Source organism: Melampsora larici-populina (assembly GCF_000204055.1).
Source record: "Melampsora larici-populina 98AG31 unplaced genomic scaffold MELLAscaffold_2, whole genome shotgun sequence".
Classification (NCBI taxonomy): domain Eukaryota; kingdom Fungi; phylum Basidiomycota; class Pucciniomycetes; order Pucciniales; family Melampsoraceae; genus Melampsora; species Melampsora laricis-populina.
In genome coordinates this window covers 921,785-939,714 of record NW_006768766.1, presented here as the reverse complement: position 1 = coordinate 939,714, position 17,930 = coordinate 921,785, and the positions used below count along the sequence as shown (strand labels likewise).

General features: G+C 43.8%; 5 protein-coding genes across 5 annotated transcripts; 4 read left to right on the top strand and 1 right to left on the bottom strand.

Moving 5' to 3' along the window:
* Positions 1-2,265: 2,265 nt before the first annotated feature.
* Positions 2,266-4,408, top strand: MELLADRAFT_101666 (uncharacterized protein; the record flags this gene model as incomplete). Its single annotated transcript, XM_007404760.1, has 5 exons — positions 2,266-2,295; positions 2,350-2,962; positions 3,582-3,868; positions 4,109-4,252; positions 4,355-4,408. The coding sequence occupies 5 exons, from the start codon at positions 2,266-2,268 to the stop codon at positions 4,406-4,408; spliced, it is 1,128 nt and encodes a 375-aa protein (XP_007404822.1).
* A 469-nt stretch (positions 4,409-4,877) lies between these two features.
* On the bottom strand, positions 4,878-5,912 carry MELLADRAFT_58967 (uncharacterized protein; the record flags this gene model as incomplete). The annotated part of the gene is made up of 2 exons (XM_007404210.1): positions 4,878-5,225; positions 5,247-5,912. 2 exons carry the CDS (start codon positions 5,910-5,912, stop codon positions 4,878-4,880), a joined length of 1,014 nt encoding a protein of 337 aa, XP_007404272.1.
* Positions 5,913-6,891: 979 nt separating this feature from the next.
* Positions 6,892-12,654, top strand: MELLADRAFT_101664 (uncharacterized protein; the record flags this gene model as incomplete). Its single annotated transcript, XM_007404761.1, has 11 exons — positions 6,892-6,901; positions 6,982-7,041; positions 7,236-7,332; positions 7,562-7,700; positions 7,919-8,726; positions 8,794-9,147; positions 9,215-10,115; positions 10,248-10,300; positions 10,373-11,062; positions 11,494-11,551; positions 12,519-12,654. The coding sequence occupies 11 exons, from the start codon at positions 6,892-6,894 to the stop codon at positions 12,652-12,654; spliced, it is 3,306 nt and encodes a 1,101-aa protein (XP_007404823.1).
* An 859-nt stretch (positions 12,655-13,513) lies between these two features.
* MELLADRAFT_58965 (uncharacterized protein) lies at positions 13,514-14,964 on the top strand (the record flags this gene model as incomplete). Its single annotated transcript, XM_007404762.1, has 5 exons — positions 13,514-13,586; positions 13,663-14,252; positions 14,310-14,520; positions 14,583-14,708; positions 14,777-14,964. The coding sequence occupies 5 exons, from the start codon at positions 13,514-13,516 to the stop codon at positions 14,962-14,964; spliced, it is 1,188 nt and encodes a 395-aa protein (XP_007404824.1).
* Positions 14,965-15,892: 928 nt separating this feature from the next.
* Positions 15,893-17,648, top strand: MELLADRAFT_101663 (uncharacterized protein; the record flags this gene model as incomplete). Its single annotated transcript, XM_007404763.1, has 2 exons — positions 15,893-16,446; positions 17,486-17,648. 2 exons carry the CDS (start codon positions 15,893-15,895, stop codon positions 17,646-17,648), a joined length of 717 nt encoding a protein of 238 aa, XP_007404825.1.
* Between the last annotated feature and the right edge of the window lie 282 nt (positions 17,649-17,930).

Here is a 17,930-nt window from a genome sequence, read left to right as displayed (position 1 = left end):
ATCAATCAGTTTTGTCTACATCAGTTTCCCCCCTTATAACATGCATGTATATACTTTGCCTCAGTCAGTTATTTTTTCCTCTATATGAAGTAAAAGTATGCCTCGGTCGCGTATTTTCACCTTATACTTCTTTAAGGTTAAGTGCCAATGCGAGTTTGTATTGCTCTACGAAGACTCCATTTGTTTGTGTAGGTTTATGTACTGAATCTTTGAGTCACGTGAGACCAATTCAGAGAATTCTTAAATCTTCCAGCGGGCTTGATCTGGAGAGAGTACATCTACTGTTGACGTTTGGGAGCAGAGCATTCAATTTCAGTACGACTTGTCAGTTCTTCCGGTTTGCTGGCCTTATACAAAGCTCTACAATTTATCAGATCTTTCGATCCAACATAGCTCTTGACCTCTACATCCTGTCAATTAAATGAAGAATTCCCACACATGCTGCTGTGAAGAGCTCGGCTGTGCCTCTGAAAGCTTTCTGCTTGAAGGAGTCTTGTGCAAAGGGAAAATTCAAAACCAGCAAAATGGGGGCCTCCACGAAGCAAAATTGCGAAGGCTTTGCTTAGCACGAGAGACAGGTGATCCTTCAACACAGACTCGCGAAATTTTGACAGCTTGTCCTAGCCAGAGTACTGTGATCAACAGCGTAAGTGGCATGTAACTCATCATCGCCCGATCTTCAGCAGTTGAATTGATGATATTGTCAACTTCAGGGACGCCGAAGGTCTCTGAGTACCGGCGACTTAGGATCCATCAATGTGCAGAGCTTCTTCCGTGGTCGAAATCGGGAAGCTTCGCCAATAGCTTCAGACTTGCCTGCCATGCACAGACGCCGTAGCAGCTCGCAAACAATCAGAGGAACAAACAATCCGCCAACCCCCGATGATCAAAATATCTTTGTTACTATGTCGACGGCGCCCTACAAGATGCCGGAGGTCTATCTTCAGCGACCATCATGTCTAATTGGGATGCTGCAAGTTGCAAATGGAAGTATCCTTAAAGGAGTCAAACACAGAACAAGCCAAACTTCACTCCGCATGAACAAGCTACAGATTGAACAAACCGCAAAAGACATCAATTATACCGGTCGTCCTTACTGGGAGAACTTACCCACGAGTCTGCCTACTTTATACACGATGCTAAATCTTGAGGTCAAGCTGGAGTCTCAGATTGTGTGTCTGGAATGTTTTACGCTACACGGCACTCCGTATGAAAAAATTGACAATACTTACAAGATGAAGTGTGATGCAATGCGGTTCTTACGACAGCCTGATGCCAAAAGGGGCGACCCGGTTAAATGTCATGCATGCGGAGGAAATCTCTATTCAGGTGATGACCTGAAGCCGTGCCGGCAATTTCATTATCACTCCCTCAAAATATGGCTAGCAAGAATGTTGAGTATACCGGGGTTCGAAGCTGCTCTGGACGCTCCCTTTCAACATCATTACGACGGCTCCACAATGCGCAACATATGGGATGGCAAAATGTGGAGAACCTTCATGCACTCTGGGAGACCATTCACTTCAAAAACCGGTAATCTGGTGTTTGGATTGTTTGTTGATTGGTTTAATCCCCATGGCCGAGGGGCTCGAAGAGCAAAATCTCACGGGATAGTGTTGCTCATGTGCTTTAATCTACCGCCCGATGAACAATACAAGCAAGAAAATCTATTTCTTTTTGGAATAATCCCCGGACCTAACAAACCGGCTCGTGAACAAATGAACGAACTTCTGAAGCCACTAGTGGCTGAATTCCAAGACTTTTGGAAAGGAATCTTCTTTACTTTGACCTCAGCACATTCTGAAGGTTGTGTCATCCGCGCAGCACTATGGCCAGTGATAGCAGACCTCCCAGCAATGCGAAAGGTTACTGGTTTTGGTTCGCATTCAGCAACACACTTCTGTGCACACTGCGGAATTACATTATCAGATCGACAAATCATTGACCCAGATGAATGGCCCGAAAGACTCGATCAGCAAAAATATGCTGAAGAATGGAGAGATGCATCCACAGAAAAACAACAACAGGAAATCTTTGACGCTTACGGACTTCGATACACTGTGTTATCTGAACTACCATATTGGAGACCTATCGAATTTGTCACCGTTGACGTTATGCATTGCTTGCTTCTTGGCACACTGAAGGATCATGCGTTAGGATTCCTAGCACTCAAAGAAGCTGGCAAAAAGCTTAAAGCAAAGCTTGACAAAGAGGCTCATTTAAATATACGTAACCCAATTGTTACGCAGTGTTCTATCTCCAAGAATGTACGCATCTATGTTTCATACGTCAATTGTATGCTATTAGAATGAGTCAAGACTGATCACATCTTTCCTGCTCCTGTCTTAGTCCGGAACTTCCAACGTCTCTGCTTCCGAAACTGACAGTTCGGAGGTTCAACATCAGACTAGCTCAAATAGAAATGATTCTACCGAGAGTGATAGCATGGATGTAGATGAAGCCAGTGAAAAAACTGAAAGTATCTCCATGGACTGGTCCAGAGAATCCGACATCGACAAATCTGCAAATTTCACTTCTCCATCTTCCGGTCATGGATCCCAGTCTGCCAATAAACCCAGGAAACGTGGAAGACCCCGTGGGGTCCAGGTTCAAAACCACAAGGGAAAAAGCGCCAAAACGTCTACACCTCTCAGTAATCCTGACGCTTTGGCAACATCTTGGGCACCCGATTTACAGCTCTCTAATTCACTTCTGTCGCAAAACTTCTCCGAATTTGGGTCGCCCAGCGAGTCTATCCCCGTGTCATCCTCTGAAGAGCCGAATTCACAACGCACCAATCTACGGCGCTCCAATCGGATCCGGTCACAAAGCGTATCAAGGACCGTAAGCTCAAGTGTCATAGGATTGCCGATAAACTTGCAAACAAACAAAAGTAGAGGCCGGGATCGAAGCAACACTAACACCACAGTTTGTGGACGTGCCACAGCCTCGAAAGGCAAAGGTAAAAATCTTCCAAAGCCAAAAACCAATGAAACTGTGCCTGAAACTTCCAATCCATCACTCACAATGGATGATCTCATTGACATACGACACGCTATTCTAACCGCAAAAACACCAAGTTGGATGTCGCGACCTCCGCTCAAAATTGGAATTCCAAAGTCTGGAAATCCCAGTGCGATGGAATGGCTCTCATTTTACACAGTTTACATAGTCCTTGTCATTATTCCTAAGCTCTACGTCTCACAAGATGCAAAAGACCAAGCTGTATGCCAGAGTTTGATCTACCTGGTGGAAATCACAAATAGTGCTCTTTCTCGAACCTTGAGCAAAGAAGATACGGAGGAGCTTGCAAGATCAGTACATGGTTATCGCGAGCATCTGGCTAAATTTTGGAAGGGCATAAGTGTCAAGTCAAACTTGCACTTTTTGCAGCATCTAGTTGATATCACGGAGCTTTTTGGCCCACATTCTTACACTGCAACAATGGCTGGTGAGCGCGCAATTGGAATTCTTGTGAGAATTTTGAAGAACCATCACACAGGTGCGTTTCTGATTATACTGCCACAATTGGATATCTTGATTTTGATGTCGCATTACTGGTTCCGCATTGATTACCTTAGCGGACATTGATAAAACAATGTCAGAGACCTACGCTAGGCGAGGAATTTTCAAGGCTGTCTTGAAAGGCTGTCCAACCTTCCTACGCCGAGTTGATGCGAAAATCAGAGACGAGATCATTCAAAGCCTCACAGGGACTCCAACAACCAAATGGTCTGCGGAGAGGGCTCTTGACCTTGAAATATATCGTGCATGGCTCAGTTATCTGAATTCAGAGTTGAATAATTGGTATGGCCAATTCTCTGAAACTAGTGGTGTTCCGAGTGGCAGTCCTATTCTTCCTGGAATGGTTGAGACCAACAGAATTCTTAAAGTTTTTGGTAAGAACTACACTTCATATCAGTTTACTAAAGGTCGGGGCAATAGTGCAATCAAATACCTCCTTCAAGGCAAACATCGTTTTGGTTACATTCAATATGCCTTTCGTACAAAGCTAATCCCAACAGTCTTTTTGGTGGTGGACCAGTTTAGCAAATTGAATGAAACCGACTCAGCACGCGATTGCTTCCTCTCTCACCCCCGGCTACAGGCTGCAAGGGTATACTCAAAGATTGAACGCTCTGTAGTGGTTGATGTACACGATCTTATGGGTCATATTATTGTGATGCCTCATCCGCCCGGCCACCTTGGGATTGGGCAGGAGACACTGGGTATTGTGGGGCTGCGGAATATTGTAAGTTTTTTAACATTTGGAAAATGATTGGCTCTGGATGATCGACCTGATCACTATTTGGCAGAGTTCATTCAATGCAGTTACCGCGTCGGAATGATGAAGGATTCAGCAGCTGTACAATTATGGTCTTTCTCGGAAATTAAAGATGTCGTATAATTTATCTGTCAATTGCTATGTGCTTGACTTGTAGAGTCTGAAAAGGTAGTCATAGCGATAGTCATTGTAGTGGTATAGTGTCAAAGGAATTAAACCTCGATATCAACCACGTAAACCTTCATGATTCAATTGTAGTTCTCAAAATTCCCATTGATTTTTCATTTGTTTTATAAATTTGTTCCAAAGTTATACCTAATCTACATCTAAGTAAATAAATTGGATCCATTCAATGCAATTACCACGTCAGAATAATGAAGAATTGAGAAATCATCTAGTAAAGGCTTGACTAATGAGAATTAGGATTTGCATCATGAGCGTTGTAACCTCATGAAGACGAAACAAGTGAAGCACGTATTTTGGATATCAACAAAGCAAGCATTGGGCTGGCAGGCTTTTGAGTCAGCAACTGTTTCTGGCTTTCCCCGAAAGCCTCCTTCCAAGTAGGTTTGTAACAATTTAATGGAAGGTTTCAGGGAGCTTTACCGTGACATGAGATCTGAGTTGCGGGAGATCTGCGCATTTCAAGCCGCCTGGCCCCCCACCTAGCCCCGTGCAATGCCTTTTGTTGTTGAAATGAAAGCTCATCAAGGACATGCAGGAGGTCGGCAAATTCCTGGCTCCTCCAAACCATGCCTATGGCGCGTGTTCTCCCAGGTCCGTCGTCCTCAGTATCAGAGCAACAGTCAGCGCTTGGAAGTAAGCTCAGTGCGGTGGAGAGAAGCTCTCTATCTTCTGCTTTGCAAAACTCGTCTAAAGCATCCACGCGGTAACGAAAAAGCTTAAAGGATATGTCAGTGTTTGTGTACAAGACAGGAATCTGTTAGGAGTGGTCACCTACTGCAGCTCGTCTCTGGCTCTTCTTCTTTTGGTTACGATATTTTTCATCTTCTTTAACTCTTCCATGCATCCATCTCTCCATGACAGCTCGACAAATTGCATCGGTGGAATATTTGGTATCGACAGAATACCGATTGAATGCACCGCGTGCATTTGCCCATCGCCAGTGCTTCATCAAGAACACAAGCATCGTCTTGTTCCAAGAAGATGTCGCAGGAGACTCCCAAGCTAGGGTGGCACGAGGTATACGATACCAAGCGAGATCGTTGAGAAAAACCCTCCTGTACGTGAACCAACAGGGGTCTTGCCGGGGTAAGAGGTTTTCTGTTTGATCCGAAAGCGTAGGCGGCGGAAGAGTTCCACAAAAAACACTCTGATCGGCTAGAATGGTTTCTAAAGAGACTTGTGGGAGCAAACGGAGCTCAGATGGATCTGGACTGGCAGGATAGAGTGCGCGAGGGCCGATAGCTCCAAGCATAAATTTCAGGTAGTCGACCATAGCCTGATAAGAGCTCGAGTTGCGTGCAGGTAACCACTTAGCCACTTCTCTGTTTTGCGCTTTCAATGATTTGACTCCGAGCCCGTTTGCAAAGTACATCGGTTGATCGAGTAAAGCTTGTGCCACAATCAAAGAGAGATGATGAGCAGGATGCGCAGAAGTAGGCATGTGTTAATGAAGCATTGTCATCAACTCACGTTCGGAAGAGAGCATTATTTTTGTGCTTTTGGATGATGAGATGATCAGGAAATTTTGAAAGACCCTCTCCAGGAAAGTCAGAGTGACCAAAGGCTACTGTTGAGAGAGAAAAAAGTTCAAGAGGTCTTCTCCAGCGAAATAAGAGACCTTCTCCAGCAAAATAAGAGACCTTCTCCGGGAAAGTCAGAGTGACCAAAGGCTACTTTTGAGAGAAAAAAAATGTTCAAGAGGTCTTCTCCAGGAAAACAAATAGGTTGGTAAGTATGGTAGCAGTTAACCTGATTAAGAGGCCTTCTTCAGGAGGGAAGACTACACCACAAAACGAGAAGCTGTTAGAGGAACAATAGAACTTTTTTGGAGAGCAACCCCGAAGTCAAACTGTAAAGTAGATCGAAAGTCAATTTCTTACGATCAACGGGTGAAATGTTAAAAGGGAATTGTGAGGCTTCATCAATACACAGAAAACACGATCGAAGGCAGGGGGTGAACAAACAGGCATACCGTTTTGTCAGATGAGAGAATTAAATGGAAGCGCATTGTTTTCTGAAGGCAGATACCAGCGTCGGAGCACCCCTTGTCAGCTCTCATCACCATCTTTCTGATGATCAAAGGCCCAGACAATCGTCTCAAAGAGCAAAGGTCCGATGATTATCATTGACTGTGCTCGTCAAGAGGATGTGAGTTTTCCTTTTGTGAGAGTACAGCCCTTATATCTCTACATACATACTTGCTACACTGTTGACCAATCTCAACGTCAACTCTTTTTCAATTTCATCGTCAACCTTGTCTTTTCCTTCATCTTCAAGATTGCATGTCCGGCACATAGCACATTCTCCTACATTCTCTTTTTCACCTCTGACCGTTGTTTATACCTCAACATTAACATTTCTGCTGCCCCTCCGTCATCCGCAATTCCACAGCCCCACTAGGATCCACTTCTCTCACTTCCATGAATCATAGTCAGTCATTTCGACATCAGTTGCAAATCCATAATGTCTTCAGTCTTCTGATCTCCTGTCAAACACGTGGCTGTTTCTAGGTCACAGCAATCCAAGCGATTCCGCGTTTGAAACGCAGATGATTCCGACGTTGATAACTGGTCAGTGTCCGTTCACAAACTTTTTGTATACGCGCTTGGTCTGATCTTGAATTGGTACTCAGGTCCAGGTCAACTCGTGGAATCTCCCATCAGTTATACCTCAAAAGGTTCATCTATATCATGTTCGATTTTTGTGTTGTATCCGATTTTTTGGTAACTCACTAACTGGAACTTCCGACTTTGATTTTACACAGGTCACGGTAACGAACATGAGACACTTTCGGACCTCTTTGAAGACCTTGAACAAATGGTCACTTCACCTCGACATCTCGCCAACGAAGGCCCTTTAGGGTCAGAGTCGCAACTTGACTCTGTCTATAACCCCTCCCTCGTCACGCCGGGAGCTCCGACTCTTCCAAGCGCACGATATTCAATCGCCAAGCTACCTTACCATCTATCCAAAGATCATCACTCGGCCGTTTTTTCCTTGTCGGTCCCTTACTACGACAGCCCCCGCCTGGGGTCCAATATCGTTCCTTGAAAGTGTTCTCATTCACCAGACGGCGATGAGGAAAAACAGCACAAGCGTCAGCGTCAACCATCCAACGGCACAAACGGCCAACAGTCGTCTCAACCTGGCCCTTCAATGTCACTCCTTGCCAGACCAATTGTTCCTCGAAAACGCCTGCCCTTATCGCACGAGATCGACGGGACCGACCGTAAGCGTTCTCGTACGCCGTCGTCTTACTTCAGCAACCAAACCTCTTCCAAGATTTTCTCTCCACAACCCCTTCGACCACTTATCTCCTCCATCTCGCCCAATAATTCTCCATCACTGCCGCAAATCTTGATGCAACATGACACTCGCGTTGATCCAGTTGGACGATTTGAACCCGCATACAATGAGGCTTGAATTGATCCTCGACTTGAAATGAAGACCAATGATACCATCTCCGCCAATCTTGCGCATGAGCAAGCTCAAAATTCTTCGTTTGGAAAGTTGCACTCATCAGATAACTACTTTGAGGATCAGGCTAGAGTTTCTGATGCAACCCACACTACCTCCAGCACGCCATCACCCAATGTACCGGTCAACACAACACCTGAACACACTAGTCATACATCCCATTCATCAAGTGCGGACTCTCAAGAATCGACACAAGGAAACCAACATTCCACCCATGGCGCGTCACCCAAACAATTTACACCCAATCCCCCTCTCAAGTATGCTAACAAAGCCTTCAAGACATCACATCGATATTCTCATGGCTTAATAAACAGCAATAACGGACCTCCTCCTCACAGGCAAGATAGTAATCAAACTTTGTCCAGCCTTGTTCATGATGCGAGCATCTGTAATCACCTTCAACGATCTGAGTCTCACTTCGACGGGTCTCCTTCAGCTGGTGCGTGGCCAAATCAGATTCTGTCACCAGAGTCTCAATTGATCAGAAGTAGCCACAAATCTTCGCCATCAAACCAAGAACATGTCGAAATGTCTTTGAACACTGCTCATGATAAAAATCAATCAAGTCCTGGTGAAAGCGGCCAATCCTCGATCAATTATCTACCTGTACCTGGCTTATATTCTTCAGAAAGTCGGCGAAACTCACCAAGTCCATGTCCAAGCCGCCAATCCTCAAGGATGTCCTCATGTTCAGCAAATGATTTTCAACATAATCCTCGACGTGCAGCCACATCTAATTATGAACATCCGCCACTTGCAATACCCTCTCGGTCTTCGTGTAAGCTTTCTAATTTCTGAGGCAGGGTGATTATTTTTTACTGATGATACGTAGGTTTGTTCCTCAGCCAATCATTTAAGACCACCGCAGGCCCAGAGCAACATCTCTCAGCAATATCAATTCCATTCCGCAAGTTTGACATCACACTCTCAACCACGGCCCCCCTCAAGGACGTCTGTCTATTCTTCTGAGAGTCAGAAAAATCAACCAAGTCTTGAAAGCGGCCAAACCTCAATCTATCATCGACCCGCACCTATCCTATATGCTTCTGAAAGTCAGCGAAACTCACCAAGTCCCTGTCCAAGCCGCCGATCATCAAGGATGTCCTCATGTTCAGCAAATGATTTTCAACGTAATCCTCGACATGCAGCCACATCTAATTATGAACATCCGCCACTTGCGATACCCTCTTGGTCTTTGTGTAAGCTCTCTAATTTCTGAGGCAGGGTGATTATCTTTTACTGATGACACGTAGTTGTGTTCCTCAGCCAATCATTTACAACAATCCAATAATAGACCAGATCTACGTGAAATTGGCCTCGATGGCCGTCAGGACACGGGAAACCAGCGTTGTGGAGATTCTCAAATATATAGTCACGTTCAAAATACAACTCGAGATCACCACAGCTCAACGCAGGCTTTTGCATCTAATTCGGCACCTTTGTTTTCTAATCAATTTGACGATCCCTCACTTGCATATCCTCAAGACTCCACAAGGCAAAATATCGGACCTCCTCCTTTAAATGGAGACCATCCGCTCAGTTGCTACAGTGCTGTTCCTAATTCGAGCCCGTCTGGCTACTTTCGACCGCATGCATCACAGTCTAATCATCTTCCTGCTTTGAACGTACAACAAGAATTTATATCACGTCCAAAAGGCATTCCAAAGCATCAAGAGTGTCATGTGAGTCTCAATCAAATCCAGCCCGGTCTTCCGCGAGGCAATCAAGTCTATGACGACGCCCGACATTACGCTCAGACCACCCATAGCCGCATTCACCATGATGAGCGAGCTCAAAATTATACTCCAACCTACCATTCCCATTTACCCCAGCCACTCAGCGAGGATCAAACTAGAGATCATACTTCGCAGTTACCCAATCCTCCAAACGCGCATGCCTTTGTCCATGCCCCCCCTCCAGCACCTCAAAATGCCAATGTGAATTCGTGGGATGGATTTCAATTTGAGTTCGGGGGGAATCCCGTTTCTAACTTCATTACACCTTTGGCAAATCCAGTACCCCCTCAATTTTTTAACGTACCTTCTATTGATGAACCATCAAGACCATCTCAGACCCAGAGCCAAATGATTTGCCCAGCTTTCCAACAACACCAACCCCAGCCAACAGTAGCGACATCGGGTTCTCATGTTCGCCCATCATCCAGGATGTCTATATGCTCCGCTGGATACCAGCAAAGCCAAGGAGGCACGCCATCTCAAAACAGCCGCGCCTCAGGGACATCCTCTTCAGCTAACCACCCACCAGCCAACCATTGAGCCACAATTGAAGCTGCATCTAGTCGTCAATATCCCATGACAATGGCGTCCGCTACAACGTCTGTGGCTGATATGCGTAAGTTTGCGAATCTCTGACATGGGGTGAACATTCTTAACTGATGTCATTGACTTGACTCTCATCTCTCAGCCAGAGTTCGACATCCACGCAATCAGACAGCAGATGTCGATTTGACAAGAGAAGAAGAGGCAATGAATCAACAAGAGGCCATGAGCGAAGACGAGCCTATGGACGAAGACGAGTCTATGAACGAAGACGAGGTGATGGAGATCGACGAGGAAGACCAGGAGGATGAGGCAGAGAAGGATGACGAGGCAGATGACGATGAACAAGACCAAGATACGGATGTATCCGACGTTGATGGTGATTTTGATTTGGCTGAAAGCCGCAAGTATCAGAACCGCCAATCTGCACGCCGAGCTCAAAAGACCCTTGCCAGGCACGACGCGGTCCGTTTTGAGAAGCTTGCTAAGACACCTTTAGAGTGCACTCAGTACAAAAGACTCACAATTGCAATCCATAACTACAATAACCTGCTCCTTGGGATCGTTCGGAAAGGTAAAGGCCGCAAGGGCAATCGATTGCTTCCCGCGCCCCCATCTGACAAGGAATATTCTACTTGGGACCAACGGAAAGCAGACCGTTGGCGCATTGTTGATAGAAGCATGAAAGAAGCTTGCCGTCACTACCTTTTCAAACATCCACGCGCCCAGAATGCCCAGCTTGCCAAAGTTGCTGACCACGCGGCTGAGGTAGCTATCTCGGCAATTCCACCTGTTAAATTTAGCTCTCTAGTCGCCCTGAGGAACTCGGGTGTTCGTTATTCAACAACAGTTGCTTCCACTTGTGAAGCAACATTGGCTCTTTCGGGGTTTGTGCGATTTACCTACAATTGGACCGACTCTATCAAGTCCAAATGGAACGAAGCAGTTGCTGCACTCATTACCCAAGAGTGGGAAAAGTGCTACAAGAGGGGTGATGCCGACGATTATGACGTTGATATCAATCAGGTCACATCAAAAAATATGCGACAAGTTCTTGACCGGTGGTTCACTACCAAGGCACGCGAATATGCGAACCAGTGCCGTAAGAAGGACGAGGATAACGGGAAGCAAGCTCAAGAACAGGAGGCACGCAAAGAAAAAAATCGCCGGAGGGATTCACAAAAGCGGGTCAGTCATCTTCATTGAATTACTTGTCTTCTTTTGTCAGTAGGCTGATTCAACGTCTATTCTGGATGGTTTCTCTAGGTTTGTCAGCTTTGAAAAAATGCTCTCAAGACTTTTTACCCGGAAAACAAGGCCCTCCGTGAGATCTTGTCGGAGAGATCAGTTCATTCTGAAGATGAAGTTGATACCGCTGGTAAGCCATATCGAAAACGAAGGCTTTGGAGGCATCAGGACCTTGACACATTCCTCCATCAATTGGACGAGCTGCACATCAAAGAGCAGCAAAGCGACCAGACTCAGACTTCAGCCGCCAAAGCTCTCAACCGTGGACCTTACGCTGCTCTAGAGAACACGGATTACCTTTCAAGTCCTCCCAAGGGATTTCCAAACAGTTTGCTTGACCAGCGGTTCATGAAGCAACACGTCTCAAGAGTGGCCGTCTTGGGTCTTCAACTGTCTGCCGAAGAGTATGATTTATCCCCGTTGCTTGCCCGCGCTGCATGGCTTCAGCTACCAGAAACCTCTTGATTTTTTCTTTAACATTCAACCTTCATACTCTCATAAGTATATATCATATACCGCAAAGAAAAGGAAAACAAACTGTTTGAGTACTATTTTTTTCAATAATTGAATTTGAGATCATCTGATCAATTGGTTTACTTTCAACTGATACATACAATCTTTTTAATGATTCTTTCTGCTGTATATCCTTCTACTCCTTTTGATCTTAACTTGATTTCAGTTTTGTCCATCCGGGGTTTTTCTTCTTTTTCTAATTCTGGCTACATTTTTTTGTTACTATCTATAGAAATGACTTTTTTTCTTCAAATTTTCCATAATCAATTGACTCTTAGTTACTTTCTCAATTTGTTTCGATTCCAAATTCTTTCCATGTGGTTCAATCCAATCTTCATCAAACTCACTCTCATCCTCTAGATTTGTTTTATGTTAATCTTCCTAAAATTGTTTACGTACTACTACTAGAAATCATTTGATACAATCTTCTTGTTAGAAGTCTCCAAATTTTGGTCAACAGGAAAACTACATTAAGAACAATGCCAGCATGCAGAACTAAATCGTTCTACCATTTGGACGATCTGATGCAGTTATTGGCAAACAGGAATTTGGACTACAAGTTCCTTGCTAGCCTTGGACCACGCGCCAATCAAACATGAACAGACATCCATCCATGTCTGTCCTGGGACAGCAAAGATATCATTTCCGTCATCAACTCGACAATGATTAACATTAATCATTGGTGTTCAGTACTTCTTTTCAATAAAATAAAACTCCTAGACTCCTTAAGCCATTGTATCATTCTTAGTTAAACCCATATGCAGAGTTACTTAATTCAAACTTCGGATTACAATTGTGATTTGCACAATCCGAAATCAACCTTTGTTATGCCCATGATCAACATGCCATTCTACTAGGACCGAGTTTGTTATACATATGTCAAATTGATACTGGAGTGTGCTGTGCCATGTACACAGATATACGCGCGCACTTAAAATAGTATCACATACGTTAGCTGTTGAAATTCTGTACCGTTGAGATGAGTGTTGGTTTGCCAGAGGTTTTAAAATTTAGATCCGTACCGTTGAGAATAGTCCCAGTGTTTGATCAAAACAAAACAGATTTATCAAAGGAGAAGTTTTCAGAACACGAATTTTAAAGAACTCTACGATTTATTTACCTCAATGTCAAACTCCAAGACAATAGCAATACCAACTCAAGCTGCCCGCGGAAATACCAGATTCAAAACCGCTGCCACTGTTCCTTTGAGATTTACTTGGGCCACCGTCAAATCGTCAACTGTTCGCTTTAGACTCACTCTAACATGCTTAACCCTGGCTCCATCCATTTTAAATTCATTCTGGACATGTTCACCATTGTACTTCAAGACTTCTTTCATCGCCAGAATGTGTATAGGTTCATGAATCGGTAAGCTTGCATCTCCGATAAGATGATCCTTTCTGATGTATTGTCTTGCCTTGTTGGAGGAGCCTGTGAGGTACTTATACTGGCCTTTCCAACTCTGCTTTCCCAACCAGAACATCCCAACTTGCTTTTAGCTTTTCACTTACCTCCTGTCAATATCATGAAGCTTATCAGAATCAAATCAAGTCTCTCTTATTTCAAGAAGTGTGCTACCAAAGCCAAAACGTGGCTTGGTCAGTGAACTCAGTATCTTCCCTATCTCATTTTCACTATTTGCTTATCATCCGTTCCTATTTTTATACTTTACAGCCGTGGCAGCCAACAAATTTCACCGATCTAGAGATGGGTTTGACCCATCTGTCTCAATCGGCCTTTCATCAACGTCACCTCCCCACACTTCCAGTTTTTCGTCGGCCACTAGCTTTGCCCACCCCTCAACTCCGATCACCTACATCAGCATTGATACCTCCTCCCTGGTCACCCCGACTTACCTTCCTTTTTCCAGTGTCTATGGTCTACCCGTGACTTCACACACGTCTCTTCCTCTGTTGGCCCCTACCTCCGGCCCACCTTCGACTCCAATCAGTCCCACAAGCGTTGAATCCAGTCCGCCTTCAACTCAATTCAGTCCCATGAGCATTTACTCCGGCCCTCTTGTGACTCCCACATTCCGTGGGTACTATAACCATTTTAACGAGGATTCTCCCCCTCTTTCAACTCCCGCCCGCTTCACAACAATTGAAAGCTCTCAGGTCTCAACAGATGTGACACCCCAGGACGCCTCCGGAGAACAGAATTGGATTCAGCTAGCCCGAGAAATACATCGTCGTTCGCCTACGCCTTCCTGTCCAAGGCAGGCACTCCCAGCGCACGAGTCTAGCCCGCCTACGCAACAAATTGTCATACAGCTTGCCCCCCGAGCACCTTGACCTTACGCTCATTGTCATACCATGCAGTGTTCAACTTCTGATCAGCTTTACCTTATCTCCCCATCTGCTTCGACTTCCACCTGCTCGACAACTATCACAAGCTCGGAGGTGTCAAGTGAAATCACCCCAGAGATCACCCCCCGAACACCTCAACCTTACGCTCACTGCGCTTCAAACCAGTCTCCTCAGTTAACCAGGAAACGTTGCTTCTCGGTGATTATGGACGATGACGACAGCGGTACGCATATAACACTTTAGTTCTGCCTCAGATCACCTCTTCTGATCTTTTTCTATTTATAGTACCACCTTACAAGCGTAACAGGTTGGCGTTGCCCGGTCCTGTCACTTTGGACAATTCTTGTCAAACTTTGGTGCTCAGCGCCAGGAAACGGCGCTTTGCAATCTCTATGGATGATGAGGACACTGGTACAAATATTTCAAAAGGCCGATATCAATTTAGCTGAGACCCCATTCTAAACGTTCAATTCTTATAGAACACCCTCATAAGCGGTACAAGTTCGGTTCGTCAGCTTGTATTTTCTTGGCAGATGGCTTTCCTCCTCCTTACACGTCCAGAGATCGCAATGGCTGGTTCCTTAATGAACACAAAGGTCAAATATTCTGGGCTGCCTATCCATCAAGCGCGCCCTTCACATTGATTGTAAATGACTCAAACACATAATGAAGTAGAATGGTCTGGCATTGTATGATGCTCGGTTTTCAGATTGCTTACTTTTTTCGCTTGTTTGTAGTCCTGGTTAACTTTTCCTCTCTTTCTTGTATATACTTCTCACCTTCATACACGTTTTAAGTTCCTATTTTTATACATGTTTTAAGTTTCCTATCTTTATACACGTTTCAAACCTCCTATCTTCATACATGATGTCAAATATATAACAACAAGGATCTCGGAAGATTAGTGGCTATAGCCAAAACTCGATAAGCTCGCAGGCTTTTGATACAAGGCACTTGAAGCCTCCGGAGTCCGAACAACTCCTTCGGACTTTTTTCAAAGGCAAAGAAAGGGTTTGTAGACATCAACAACAATGGGGAGTCAATAGCTCGGGACCCATATGAAATGAAAGTTCGGAGGCTTTCCAGTTGAGGAAGCCTCCAAACCAATCCTTTTGCCTTTTTGCCAAGGTAAAGAAAGGCGACGAAGACATACAACTTGTACAGTCATTCGTGAGCAGCTCAGGGTGCATACATGCTGCGCGCTTTGAGAATCCTTAGGATCATGAGATACAAAGGTTTCACCCGCCTTATTTCGCTCAATATCATCTGCTCAGGGCGGGCGTGTTTTTGTGGAAAACACAAAAAATACACACATGTGGCGGAGTTTTAAGCTCGCCGGACGTCCGGCGCAATTTGGGTGGACACTGTGATAGGAGAAAGATGATATTGATAACCTTGATTTTGCAACCATCGAACCTAGAGATGCACATGTGCAAAGAGAAGAAGCAAATGTATGGAAGTCAGCTGAAACCTGGGAACAAGGGAAGATAATATTCAAACGCTCTGGAATGTGATATTCAGTTCTGTTGGAATTGCCATACCTTGACCCAATCCGACATGTGGTGGTTGAACCCATGCACAATGTTTTTCTTGGCATGCTTGAGTTTCATGGTCAAAGCTTGTTTGATTTCAAGTCCCCATCTGATGATACGAAGATTATTCACAAGGGCAGGACTCAACAAGACCATACCCACAACTCCAGCACTAGTCCACCGGTCACTCCGCCATCCAGTCCACAGGCTGAAGGTGAACTAGAAGACTCTGAAGATGAGTGGAACACTGAGATGCAAGATTTGGACATAGATCAAATAAGCCCCAAGGTCTTCACTTCAAGTAATTCTTCTACTAGCCTAGAGACTAGCCAGAAAAGAACTTACACCAAATGGAACAAAGATTATGTCTGGTCAGCACCGGAAGACAAAGAGGACCTTGATTACATACCAGATATTCATGAAAATCAATCTTCTTATTCTGAAAGCGATATCTCTGAAGGCTATACAAGTGAAGATTTCGACAAAGCCGACCCTCTTAGAGCTATTTTCCTAAAAGAAGAGAATTTAAACATGCTCCGTAATGCCACAGAAGAGTTTTTTTTGCCGTCTTGGATTGGGAGGGTTCCCAAAACTGTAGGGTCAAAAACTGGGGGAAAGTTGAAAGCTGATGAATGGGTGGTTCTCTTCAATGTAATCTTGTTACCGGTGTAGAACTTATAACCCAACAAGGGTTATACAGAGCTGGAAGAGGATAATCTACTAATATAATGACTAGTCGAAGTTGTCTGAGACTGCTCTTCTAAAACAACACAATCAGGAAAAGGCTCTGTTGTATTGAGTACAGATAAGGCACCAGAAAAAAATATCTTTCACACGTAATTCAACTTCAAAAGCACAATTTTTATTACTATCAACACTGCTATAGTATTATTCCCAAATGATAACTGAAGAAAATAAGCAATATCTTAATGATATTATTCCCAATGAGTCTTTTTGACTATAATACTAAAGTAAATTTCTCTTTATAGCTATAATAAAGGGTGTATGTAAGTGACCAGGTACTATTAGAATAAGTTTATAATGATAAAAAAAATAATAACTGCGTAAATGATAAAGAAAAAAGGGGAAGAACAGTCCCAATAGTACTATAGTACTATCATAGTACTATCATAGTACTATCATAGTACTATATTTGCAGCTTTGAAGCCATGCACATATGCTGGCACTGTACACCAATGATCTGTGTTGCTGGCCCAGGGTTCTACAGTATAGCACAATTTGCAACAGGCGCGGCCTCAATGGTCTTAGTGTTTGTTCCTCCACAACATCCATCATTCTTTTGCTCAAATTTTCAGTCATGTGTGATTTGTATGTTTCACCTGCATCTCAGTTATCCATGTACATTATACAAATTGAGGGCAAACCATGTTTGCAGGCAGAACTTGATTAACTCCCAACTTGAAGTTTGGCAAGTTGTTCTGAAGTATATGCTCAAAACTTTTACATTCATTTCATTTCACTTGCATTTTTGTGATACAAAAAAACAAAATCATTCCAAGTAACACCTCATCCTGCAAAACAGTCATATTTTCAAATCAATAAAATCAAGAGGAAAACAAGAAAGACAATGTACCACCAAAAAGATCTCCTTTTCCTAATGATCCTACCACCACTGATCATTCACCTCCTTCTTAGTCACCTCAACACTACCACTCTCAAAAATATGACACTCACACCTGATCTTCCTTCATCAAATGTTTGTTCTTTGAAAGAGTCTGTGATCTTCCATCCTTCTCCTACAGTAAATGAAGCAAGGATTGGAACTGTGTGGAAAGCAATTTATATGCACCAGATTTGAACATCTTATCCCTTTCCAAACTCTTCCTTTCTTTTATATCAAGCTCACATTTTCAAGAATAAAATATCAATTCCGTACAAATTATTTCATTTCATTTTGATAATCATAATCTTTTAGTATTCAATTCAAGGTCAACATTAAGAAGAAATAATGATAACAAAAATCAGTCAGAAAGAACAAGATCAAAAGGAATAGAACAAATGCAACAACAATGAAACAAAAAACAATTTACCATACAGACCAAAATCAACAAGCAAATCGATTGAAGGATATTGTTGATTG